The 13,333-nt window shown below is 45.4% G+C and overlaps 1 protein-coding gene across 1 annotated transcript; it reads right to left on the bottom strand.

Annotated features, from left to right (window-relative positions):
- Positions 1-1,634: 1,634 nt before the first annotated feature.
- wt1a (WT1 transcription factor a) lies at positions 1,635-13,099 on the bottom strand (the record flags this gene model as incomplete). The annotated part of the gene is made up of 5 exons (XM_062460814.1): positions 12,254-13,099; positions 9,619-9,741; positions 8,338-8,440; positions 5,119-5,202; positions 1,635-1,743 (listed from the first exon to the last, which is right to left on the bottom strand). Coding segments are annotated over exons 1-5 (828 nt in total), but the record flags the coding sequence as incomplete, so codon positions are not given.
- Between the last annotated feature and the right edge of the window lie 234 nt (positions 13,100-13,333).

The following is a 13,333-nucleotide window of genomic DNA, read 5'->3' as shown; positions in this document are numbered from 1 at the left end:
ACTTTTACTCTGCTGCTGAGTTATTCTCTAAATGTGAGCTGTTAGTCACGGGCCTCGCACTCACCCCATATCTGCCCTCTCTAGCGCTCCCGCTCTCCCTTCCACCCGGGCCCCTTCCCCTCCCTCTCGTCCGCCCACCCCGCCCCCTCTCTCTCTCTCTCTCTCTCCTTCGCCTCTCCCTCACCCCATATCCTCTATCTCACCTCGAATACCCCTACCTTCCTCACCCAGCCACTCGCCCCCTAGCCCCTCTCCCACTAACAACCCCTCTGTAACACCTCCATTCACACACACACCACACACACATGCACACACACAGCATACTCCCCATCTGTTCCTCATTAGGAGATGCTTGGTGTAATGGTCTCTCTGGCTCTGGGGCAGTAATGAGTAGTGTTAGCAGCTATTGATAAGCAAATGACCTGAGTACTTTATGACCCTAGCAGGCTTCCTTATCTACCAAGCCCACAAGGCTCCAGTGACACGCTCCTCTCTGCTCGCTTCACACTGTGCTGTTGGGTTGCTAACAAATACATTGGGAAAACATGTTATTTTTTGCCTTTTTCTCTTTTTTTTCACCTACAAATAAACCATCACTGTCCTGATTCCTTACAATACAATTTGACCTAGAACTAGATTTGATATGGGAGCTTTGATATAATAATTTCTTAGTTGATATATTGATATTATAATCCTTTAAATGAATCTTAGATAAAGGTTCAGTCAAGCATCTATCTGCATGGAGTAACTGAACCTTGGCTTTGTCATACTTCATCCATTCCCCTTTGGAACTCTGAAAAAGGGAAAAGGGAGAGGAGTGAAGGATGAGGGATGAAATGAAACGCGTCCCTTTCTCCGACGAGCCCAGGTCTGGAGACTGTCTGCTCTCAGGCCTTTAAGGCCGCTGACGGACATTAATTAAGATCGAGTGATTTATTAGCGGCGCATAGAAACCGTAGCTTTATTGCTAATGGAGATGTGGAAAGTGATTCCTCTTGGTCTTTTCACCCTTGCATGCCTTTTACATGCTTCAGCTGCTTCCTCCTGCATAACCTCTCCTTGCGCAAGGCTCTACAAAAAAAAGATGTGGATGTGCTCTCTCGTTCTCAGAAGTTATCTCTCTCTGACTCAGCTTGCAATTGTACAAAGTGGAGCAGTCAATGTGAGGGGAAAGGATGACCTTCTGACTGTCGGATAGGGAGATACTAGTGAGGTGTGTGGTGTCGGATGGGGAGATGGGGAGGTATGTGGTGTTGGATGGGGAGATGGTGAGATGTATGATGCATGGGGAGATGGTGAGGAGTGTGGTGTTGGATGGGGAGGTGGATGTGGTGTGTGGTGTTGGATGGGGAGATGGTGAGGTGTGTGGTGTTGGATGGGGATATGTTGAGGTGTGTGGTGTTGGATGGGAGATGGTGAGGTGTGTGGTGTTGGATGGGGATATGTTGAGGTGTGTGGTGTTGGATGGGGAGATGGTGAGGTGTGTGGTGTTGGATGGGGAGATGGTGAGGTGTGTGATGTTGGATGGGGAGATGGTGAGGTGTGTGGTGTTGGATGGGGAGATGGTGAGGTGTGTGGTGTTGGATGGGGATATGGGGTGAGGTGTGTGGTGTTGGATGGGATATGGGTGTGAGGTAGCCCACCTGTAGTCCCCTGAAGACCCCGTGTGTGTGGATGCGGTACTGGGTGCTGCAGCTGTACACCATGGGGCTGTTGGGGTCGCTCTCATAACCGGCCGCATGGCTGTAACACAGGAACACACAGAACAACACGCTCAATCACAATATATTAGCAACTGCATGCTCGTTACATTTTCTTTGCAATGCCCGCCTACATGTTTCTGTGGATTATCAAGACCATCTTCTGTGAGTGAGTGAGAGCGAGAGAGAGAGAGAGAGAGAGAGAGAGAGAGAGAGAGAGAGCGAGAGAGAGAGAGAGAGAGAGAGAGAGAGAGAGAGAGAGAGAGAGAGAGGGGGGGGGGGGGAGAGAGAGAGAGAGAGAGATTAAGTGAAAGATGGAGAAAATGGGAGAGAGAAAATAAGTAAAAGAATGAGGAAATATGCTTAACAATGTGTTAGCAGCTGGTAATGTTCAAGCAGTTACACTCCCTTATGTATCAAGCTGTTACAAGCATCTTAGTCCCACATTAAGCTGTTACATTCATGTTTCACACTGACTCTATCAAAGGCAGGTTAACCAGAGGAACACTGGCATTGTATTTGACCAGGAGCAGGTACGATCCCACCCCTTCTGTTAAGCACATAAAGAGATCAGCATGGAGAGATCAGCAGCATGGATAGATCGGCAGCATGAGCCCCATATATCCATCTGAACCCCAGGGGACCAACACCCTGACCCAGCAGCACCACAAGACCATGTCTGGCTTACTTCCTGACACGGAGGGATTTATCCCCATGACCAGTCACCATGCGGGTCTCTCAAACTACCTGGTGATCAACCAGGGTCTCTCTCTGGAACCCTCCCTCCCTCCCTCCCTCCCTCCCTACCTACCTACCTACCTACCTACCTACCTACCTACCTACCTACCTACCTACCTACCTACCTACCTACCTACCTACCTACCTTCCTTCCTTCATTCATTCATTCATTCATTCATTCCTCCCTCCCTCCCTCCCTCCCTCCCTCCCTCCTTCCCTCCCTGCCCCCCTCCATCCCTCCCTCCCTGGCTGCCTGCCTGCCTTCCTCCCTCCACCCATCCTTCCTTCTGTGGTTTTGTTTATACCGTGGTCATAAATGTGACTATTATACATCAACACCAATATATTATACAAATCCCGGGATTTCATTTTTCTCCAAAACACAAGGTCTACTATTTGTATCATAGCATTTAGACGGCAACACACCAAAAACGACCAATAGTTTTGGCAGCCAGTCCAGTAGTCCAGTCTACCAGACCCCCTTTTTCTCTCACAGAGGTAAAACACAGCAGACAGATGGAGGAAGGCCTGCTTCCTCTACCGCTCCACTCATCAGTTCCAGACTGATGTGCAGCAGTTTTGCATGGGTAAACAAATAAAGGTCTGTTTCTAATCCCTGCGTCTGACAGGAGGATGGACGCCTATGCAGTCAGAACAGACCTGAAGGGAGGTGAGGACACATGGTGCCTCCTCGCTCTGTGCGTGTTTGTCTCTCGGTGTTCAAGCAGAGGCAGAAGGGGTGGAGACAGTGTAAGCTAGGCAGCCGCCTGCAGTAAATCATGCAGCAGTTCATTACAGCCACTTTCTCACCTCAAATGAGTGTGTGCGTAAGTGGGAGTCAGGTGGCTGAGCGGTTAGGGAAGCGGGCTAGTAATCTGAAGGTTGTCAGTTCGATTCCTGGCCCTGCAAAATGACGTTGTGTCCTTGGGTAAGGCACTTCACCCTACTTGCCTCGGGGGGGAATGTCCCTGTACTTACTGTAAGTCGCTCTGGATAAGAGTGTCTGCTAAATGACTAAATGTAAATGTAAGTGTGCGCGTGTGTACTGTACGTGTATGTGTGTATGTACTTTATGTGTGTAATGCATGTGTGTGCTATGTGTGTTAGTTTGGGCCTGGCTGGTAAGGATCGTGGTTTGGTTGTATCTGGAAGATGCGGGTCACACTGCCCCAGCTAATGTCCCTAGAGATAAGACTCCTGGCCTGCTTTTCCCCAGCTCCTCATCCAGCAGCAGATTAATCACCCAGTCACCCCCCCCCTCTCTCGATCCTGGGCCAGTCACCCCAGCCTTACCCCCCCAGACCTCCCTTGGACCTGAGGAGACCTGGGGTTGCTGCAGGGGTCAGACCAGGCCTCTAGATAACTAGATACGAGTTGGAGTATTCAGTTTAGTTTTACTTTGGGAGGTGGACTTCAACTGCACAAAGTAAATATAGTTGAAGAGCAACAAAGTGATAAAAATAAATAAAAAAATAAAAGTGAATTCAGAAAAAAAATGGAAAGGAGCCTAATTCTGCTGGCTGCTGAGCTTGGCTCTGATCTGCAGGCCTCCCTGAAATACACTTCCACCAGCTTTCCGTTCCCAGAGCAGAACAGGACAGAGTAGAGTAGAGTGAAGTAGGACAGAGTGGAATGGATCAAAGCAGAGAAGAGCCGAGTAGACTACAGCAGAGTAGAGTTTAGTAAAGCAGACTAAAGTAGAATTGAGCAGAGCAGAGTAGAATATAGTAGAGTGAAGTAGAGTAAAGCAGACTAAAGTAGAATTGAGCAGAGCAGAGTAGAATATAGTAGAGTGAAGTAGAGTAAAGCAGACTCGAGTCGAATCGAGTAGAGCAGGACACACCTCCTCTTCCTCTGCTCCGGAGCCTCCCAGCCCAGCCTGGTCAAGGCCAGGTCAGACTGTACAGCAGAGGCAGAGCAGGATGTGTTTCCCTCCGGAGCGGACACACCACGAGGAGGCTAAGTGAACAGACTACACCCAGTCTGAGACTCAAATAAATCATACACAAATGAAATCATAAACTGATGAAATGAAATGCATGTTTTCGTTCAAGAGCTGTGTAAAAAAGTGTCTGACTCTGGCTGAAGACTCATTGTCTGAACCTACGTGTCACTGGACTCTTTGGACACACACACACACACACCCACACACTCACACACACACTGTACGGCCACAGCTCAACCACAGTGTGTGTGTGGGAGCGCGTGCGTGTACGTGCATTGTTCTCGTGGAACCCAAGCGATTTCCTGCGCGCACCCAGTAAGGAAGGCGAGATCTCACAAAGACAACCCCGTTCTTCCTATGAAGGTCTACGATCAAACACAAGTCTTTCCAATCGCCTCAGTGAGAAAGTGAGAAATGAAGTATTTATCACCACACCCCCCCCCCCCCCCCCAAGCCCTCACTCTGTTCTCTTCATCGGTCACTAAATCAGCCTGCTCAACAATGCCAGTGAGTGACTGGTCAGATGTGTGATTTAATAAAGCATAGCCCCCCCCCCATTCTCCACCCAGACAGGCTTCTAGACTTGGATGTAGATGAATGGATGCTAACCAAGATCAAAGCTGTGTTTTCTCTGTGACAGCGAGAGCCAGCAAGCTAGCAGCTGCAGTAGAGTATAGTTATAGTATAGTATGTATACTAGACAGTATGGCTAGTTATCTGGGCCGGGGAACATACCTCTTAATGGTAGAAGCCAGCGTGTTTACAGGATTCCATGCCACGCATTCCAGCTGAGAGGCCATTTGGTATAAATTATCACTGCTGGATCGGAACAAATAAGAAGAGAGGATTTTAAGAGCCATGGATTAAAAACGTGTTGTTTTACACTGGTCTTTTTACCCTGGTGGTTTTACACTGGTGGATTTAACTGGTCATTGTACACTGGTAGATTTATACTTTAGATTTAGACTAGTTAGATTGGTCGAGGACTTGGTGGATATGTGAAAAACCTGTAGAAAAATAAATGGTACTAAAGAGCAGTTTAGAAAGAGAGGTTTAGAAATGCCTCAACCACACACACACACACACACACACACACACACACACACACACACACACACACACACACACACAAATGCACACACACATACACACACACACTCTCAGAACCCTGGGCAACAGCTTGTGAATGTGCCACACATAGAGAACACACATAAACACACACACACACTAACGGTACATCCAGTTAATCAAATACCCAGCACCTCTCACACCCCACATGGCCATTCATTATTAAAGGCCAGGCCCAAGCACCATTAGTTAACCTGCCAGGTGCTTTCCCTAACACATAGCTGCCATTCATCACCTCCATCTTGACACCCCAGCGCTCAGTCCTCCTTCCCCAGAAACTGCTCACCGTGCCTGGGTCGTTCTGGTGCCTGGTACCCCGCTGACAGCAGGCTGACTCTGGGTCCTACTGTACGGATGGCTGAACGTACTGTAAAAGTACCACGTTCTTCTGCTCATGCTGTGATCATACGTCTTTAAAGAGATGTTTATCTTCAAGGTATTTTCTAGTGAGCTCGTAATCATCACTGGCATCAATAGCCTGTAAAAACCTCTCCAAACCTTAACTGGAGTGGGATTTGCCTACCCACATTCACATCCATCAACAGTTACTAGTTTAACAACCATCATAAATCATAAGATGATCTTAATAATTCATGTTCAGGTAATCTGCTAATCTAAAATGAATGTGTTTATTTTTGAGCCTCTACAGTTCTCAGCCTAGCCTCTGGTCTACATCAGTCTAGCTTTTAATACTACATCATCGTAGCCTTTGGTACTACATCAGCCCAGCCTCTAATCCTACATCAGCCTAGTCTCTGGTACTACATAAGCCTAGCCTCTAGTACTACATCAGCCTAGCCTCTGGTACTACATCAGCCTAGCCTTTGGTACTACATCAGCCTAGCCTCTGGTACTACATCAGCCTAGCCTCTGGTACTACATCAACCTAGCCTCTGGTACTACATCATCCTAGCCTCTGGTACTACATCATCCTAGCCTCTGGTACTACATCAGCCTAGCCTCTGGTACTACATCATCCAAGCCTCTGGTACTACATCAGCCTAGCCTCTGGTACTACATCAGCCTAGCCTCTGGTACTACATCAGCCTAGCCTCTGGTACTACAGTACTCGGCTCAGACAGAAAGTGTCTGCCTCCAGAATGAAGCGTCTCTCCCACTTCTGCGTTTGATAAGCTCTTAGTGTTTTTATGGAGCGTAGCTCTGAGTCGCTGTGCTAACAGCATAGCTGAATCTGTAGCTGATTCCTGTCTAAATACAGAGCTGCTGGTACCAGGCCGGCTGATTAGAGGGGCCATGTCAGGACTGGAGCGCTTTGATTTGAGGATTCCCAGCCCTTTCCCCAGCCCAGATATCAGACTGCGTGTGTGTGTATCCATGTGTATGTGTGCATGTGTGTGTGTGTGATATGAGATATAATACTGTTTATGAGAGAGCAGGTCCAGTGGGCTAACTACCACACTCACTCTTATCAAGAACTATTCGCTTATTTAGAATCTTTATGTTCCCCTGGAGTTGCAAACAAAATGTTGAAGGTATCTGTGGAATGCGTGCTCATTTTGTGCCGTCTCCAGATGAGTAAAGGATTCTGAGATGTTACAGTGGGGTAGTAGCATTACTTTCACTCCCCTCCTCAGTTGAGCCTCTCTCTCTCTCTCGATCTCGCTTTCTCTCACTCTCTCTCTCCCTGATTTCTCTCTCCCTCTTTTTTGCTCTTTCTCTCCATCCTTCTCGCTCTCCCTTTTTCTTCCTCTCTCCGTCCCTCTCTTTTCACCCTTTTTCTCCCTCCCTCCCTCCCTCTCCCTCTCTCTTTCTCCCTCTCCCTCCCTCTCTGTCTCTCTCGCTCTCTCGCTCTCCCGCTTCATAGCTACTTATCAATGGGAGCGGCTAAGCAGTGTGTAGGGTCAGAGTAGCAAAGGGATTACAAAGTGTATGTTGATGATGACAGGGCACCTCTGCTGGTCACTGAAGCCCATCCAACAACACTAGTTACTGAGCATCCCACGGTGATTCAAACTTGATCAACTCTCGTTTGCATTTTACCAGTTAAAAAAGCTTGTTTTGTAAACACAAATATGCACTGATCTTGTTTTTTTCCACTGGAAATAATTGTGTTTGGATAATAGAAGGGGAAAGAATAGTTTGCGGTTCCAGTCGAGCGGAGCATTTATGGAACATAAAGTTGATCTATGTCTTTATTTTCAATCATTTCCTGGAAATCAGTATCCTAGGCCAACTTCCTGCCACTGTTCCTTTACTTCCGTCTTCCGGGAGCTGTATGGAGAAGCTCAGTGGCTCTGTGATTCTCTAGCCCTCTGTTCTGGAAGCTTGTCTGGGCCTCTGTTCTGGAAGCTTCTGGCCTCCTTTCTGGAAGCTTCCGAGGATTATTGTCCTACCAGACAGTGTGTGCTGGGGGCAGTGTAGCCAGACAGACAGGAAGCTGGACAGGCAAACAAACAGACAGACAGACAGACAAGCAGACAGGCAACCAGGCAGGCAGGCAGCCAGGGAGAAAGACAGACAGACAGATAGGAAGAGTTGGGTGAACCTGTCCTATACTGTACTCTGCCTGCATATTTCCTGTCCACCTTTACCCAACTCAAATCATACCAAAACTCCCTCAAAAATATACAGTAGAGTATATATTGTTGTATTCTTTGTTCAGTATATATATTTTCTTATACATATTTTGTCTACACCAGGGTTTGTTTTGGTGTTATGAAAATAACACCTTGTGTATTTTGATAGTACAGTCAGATTAAGGTAGTAGAGGTAGGAAGATAGTAGGGTCAGAGTAGGGTGGTAGAGGTAGCTGATGGTAGGATCATGGTTATGGTTAAGGTTAGGTTAGGGTAGCAGTCGTCCTACCTGTTATAAGGGTTCCTCAGTAGAAGAGCCTGGCTGCCTGTACAGGTGTCTGATGGGGTGTGACATCCATACACCGGAGGAGGGACACTGTACTGTTGCTCTGCTGCAGACACACATACACACACACACACACACACACGCACACACACACACACACACACACACACACATACACATACACATACACACACACACACACAGGTGTTAACAGCACAGTACACTGACATTTTATTACTAAACTTTTTATACCGTTAAGCAAAATAGAAAAAAACACAGTCACTTTTAACTTAACTTTTAATTCAATGCCTGTAATGTCTGACTCTGTTACAAAAAGCCCTCCCTTTCCAGAGAGCAGTAAAGCTTAATACTGATAGTTCTGGGTCACTAACAGACAGTTCTCCTCAGAGGAAAACAAGAATATAACTCTACGTGGAGGATCCTGGGATATGTAGCCATACAGACCCAGAACAACAACATATGCCTCTTTGAAGCCACGGAAACACATATCTCTCTCCATATTCTTCTCTCTCTTTCTCGCTCTCTATATTTCCTTCTCTATTACTCTCTCCCTCTGTCTATCTCAATGTCTCTCTCCATCCTCTCTCCTTCCATCTCTTTTACTCTCTCTCTCTCTCTCTCTCTCTCTCTCTCTCTCTCTCTCTCTCTCTCTCTCTCTCTCTCTCTCTCTCTCTCTCTCTCTCTCTCTGTCTCTGTCTCTCTCTCTCTCTCTCTCTCTCTCTCATGTTGGAGCTCCCAGGACAGTGCTGAACATTCCAAAGCAACTCATATCTCCGTTTTCTCAAGTTATCGTTTCCATATAAAAAGAGTCACCTAAATATTACGACAGTTCAATAATGAGCCCCACGCTCAACAGAGCGGTCTGCAGGGGTCAGGGACTGGATGGAATGCCTAGGATGGTGTGGAGGTTATCAGTCACTGGGAGGCCAGGTACACCTCTGACCCAACCTCCGTACGACAGGAGGCTCCCAGGGTGAGTCCACTGTGCAGAAGGCACATGTATGTGTGTCCGCTTCACATGTGTGTGTGTTTGTTTGTTTTTCATATGTACTGTATGTGCACCCACGCACCCATCCAGAGCGCCGAACTCTGCCACTTACCTTCATTCTAAACACCCACACCTAACAAACATTTGACCATCGGAATTGTGGTCCTAGGGCTTACAAATATGAGACAGGGCTACCCTACTATGGACATGTTTCATACACACACACGTGCACACACACATGCCGAGTGTCAGAATGTAAGTGGTTGGTTTTTTACCCATGCTGCTCTGCTGTGTGATGGCGTCCTCGTGCTTGAAGGCGGGGCTGGAGAACTGGGGGGTGTGGTGTGTGGGGGTGTGGCCGTAGTTGCTGCTGCCATCAAAAGCCATGGTGCTGTAACCTGGAGGACGCACAAACAGAAGCTCAACTGATCCACCATAACATGTCTGGAGACTCTAGTAAAGTGCAAAGTTCAGTGTTCATGGTTGTAAGCCAAGAATTACAGTGAGATGCTTTTCATTTTGTTAAGTCTATCTATCTTTACCTATAACCCATTGTCCACAAAAGTACTTTTTACATGTGCACACACACACACACACACCCTGTGGAGAAGTGAAAGTGAGTGTCAAGAATCAAACAAACAAAGGATGGTCAAGCTTAGTCTGACTTCATGACCACTTCACCAAGAGTCATGCCTGAATGTGACCCAGGGAGGGGCTCGAGGTCATTAATAACACACTCACACACACTCACACATGCTCAAGTATACACCCACACACACACACAGAAAGTCCATTAATTACAGCCGCCACTTTCACCAGTGCTCTGTCTGGGTAAAGGGGGGTCAGGGGAGGGGGGGGGTCGGAGGAGGTGAGCAGGGCCTCATTAAAAGTCTCTATTTGTCTTCTGAAGGGGAACTCCCAGTGCAGTGGAGAGAGAAGGGGTCAATTTTGATGCAACACTAAATGTTTTGGTGCTTGAGGCGTATTGCTAAGTTAATTAAAAGTCAAATAATTTAAAAAATTTTAAGAATCATTAAAAATGAGCTCCTCTTGATGTTGGTTTAGTTAGACACTGGTTTATTTCCACAGTAGTTTACAGTTCTGCGTAGTTGTACATAATGTGATAAAGACACTTGTGGATGAGACATAATATGTAGCTCTAGGGAAATGTTAGAAAATGTTGCTTGCATTTTAAACAAATAGTCTACTCAAAATGATCGAAGATTTAACAAACAAAGTATTTCAAATACAGAAAATATGAAATAACACTCCTAAATCAATTTATTAAAAAAAAAAAAAAAGCCAATTGAAATGAATTCTTTCATAAAATATCTTTGTAAATTCTCAAAAGCATATGCAGAAAGAGCTCTAAACTGAATTGATCTGAAATGAATTGAAACCTGAATTGACAAGATAAAGATAACTTGTTTTTTATTTTTAAAATTTTTATTTCACGTCAGTGCGCTGACTTTTAACAATTCAGTAATCAGTGTTTATCCTATGCTACCTCAGAATTTTTACTTCAGTTAACTGTTTTGACGACTCACTTGACATACATCAGACACATAATACTTGTACAAAAAAAGCCTCACTTTACATTTGGTTATAAATAAATAACAATGCATAATTTCCAGGTAACCTAGTGTTTGTATGTGTGTGTGAGTGTGTGGACCTAAAGTCAAGGTTTGTTTTGTAAACACTTAACCAGTTACAGTAGCAAATTATGTAATTTAAATAATGATGTTATTTTTGTATATTTAGTATGAGCCTCCAACTGAACTACTGAGTTTGAGAATGAACAGTTGCATTACAATGCAAGATGCAGAGATATGAGGTGATAACTGCAGACGGTTGTATTTCATGATGTGATACAACAATTTAGATAGCAATATATTAGAAGATATTATTAAGTAGTTAATTTGTAATAGAAAACAAACACAGAAATCAGTATTGAGAGTTGAATGAGGCAGTTAAATACATTTAACGGCATTTAGAAAATGTTTCATTTGTGATACTCTTAAAACTAAATTTGTTTTATTGTTTATGATTCCGTCTTGGAAAAATGTATATTAAGTTGTGTTTCTTTCAGTGGATATTTAAATTATGTTATTGATACTAGTATTCAGACTGTAATATGCTAAGTACAATACTGAAACAAAACTGAAAATAAAGATGCAAGTTACTTAAATAAAATCGGACAGGATCCACTTAATTAGGAATAAATGTATTTAATTTTATAACTTTTTATGAACATATATACATTATGTATTATGTATATACAGAATATGTATTATTTAAAAACAAATCTTTATACATATATGTATAAAGAAAAAATTGGGTAATTATTTGGTTTCTTTTACAAACAGAAAGCTGCTAACTGAAAAAATCATAACATAATGGAATAGTGAAAGCTATTAGAAAACATTGAGAGCAATAATAAATACTTTTAAGACAAACCCTACAATATGGAAAGTAAGAAACTACCAACTTGTTTTGATCTAATGACAGATAATTATTTAATTAATCATAAGTGACCAATTATACTGATAATAACAAGCATAAAACAAAACAACAAACAGCTATTTGTTAGAAATAAAATATTTTCCCAACAATAACATTGTACCTTTTTGTGTGGTAAAAAATATTTAACATATTTTTTTATACAGATTTCATCATTTCAAAAGAAGAACACTAACTAATCTGTGTATTTTATGTGTTTTAAACACCAGTTATAAATGTTTGTACCCACAGTGGCACCGATGACCTCTATAAAGGAACAGAGACTATCCCTCAACAGAGAACACCCCGTATAAATACACAGACAGAATCAGAGGAACATATTTCCTCCAGGAAACCTAAACTCCCTCTGACTGTGACAGAAAATAAAGAGGACCACAGCCGGGATCTTACCCTGGTTTCTGGAGGGCGTCTGTGTGTCCATGCAGTTGGTCAGGTAGGGTGCGTTGCTGAACATCCTGGGCTGGTGGGTGGGGGTGGGCTGGCTGGGGGCCGACGGGGCTCCAAACGCCCCATAGCGACAGGCCCCGGTGCCCGTGAACTGCCCCGAGAAATGCACGGTGAAGGCGCTTAGGCCGCAGTGGGGGTCCTCGTGGGGGTCCGGAGCCCCCCAGCTGGGTTCCTGCTTGATGAAAGAGTGGGGGGCCAGGGAGCTGTAGGTGGGGGCGCTGTGGAAGTCCAGCACAGGTGCCCACTGCGGGGCAGAGGTGACAGGCAGGGCGGTGCAGCTGGAGTTAGGCCCGGCAGAGAGCGAGGGCACTGGAGGCAGTAGAGTGTTGAGGTCACGCACGTCTGAACCCATCTCTCTGTTTGGGAGCAACGTGGCAACGGGACACACCTGGAAACCACCCTGGGGTCTGGCTGCAAAAAACACACAACCTGATCGTGCTTTTCGGCCGGGTAGAGAACGCTACAAAGTTTTTGTCAGTGTTTACTAACCCGCTGACTCCTGCTGTTCTCTGAGAAGTCAAGTCCAACAAATCCTCATGGTGGAGGAGCTTCCTTGGTAAACCCGTCAAATCTTCGCTCGAGACAAAGTCAAATAAAAGTGTTTTAAAACAGTTTTCTTGTGGTGAGCGTCGGTAGTCCATGCAGTGGGGTCTGGTCCGACGGGCAGCAGGGCTCTCTACTCTGTGAATGGAGAGGAGAGAGTGGACGCGGAGGAGTGGAGGAGAGTAGGAGTGAAGGAGGAGGAGAGGAGTAGTCTTCTACTGCCTTGTTTTCCTTGGAGCCCCTCACGCTGCAGCTCCAACCCCAGACAGGGAGAGGGGGGCAGGAGGAGGGGCAAGGGACCAATGAATAGTGAGATGAGAGAGGGAGCGAGAGAGAGAGAGAGAGAGAGTGTGTGAGTGAGTGAGCTGGGTTTCATTCATTTACAGTACTGCCTTCTCTCACTTACTCTCACTCACATACACTCCACACATCCTCACACAATGCATCTTCTAAATCTGTAGGTGTGTGTGTTGTGTTTAC

The sequence above is a fragment of the Osmerus eperlanus genome, chromosome 5 (assembly GCF_963692335.1).
Source record: "Osmerus eperlanus chromosome 5, fOsmEpe2.1, whole genome shotgun sequence".
Lineage (NCBI taxonomy): Eukaryota > Metazoa > Chordata > Actinopteri > Osmeriformes > Osmeridae > Osmerus > Osmerus eperlanus.
Note: the sequence above shows the minus strand (reverse complement) of the source record. Positions and strands in the feature narration are given on the sequence as shown.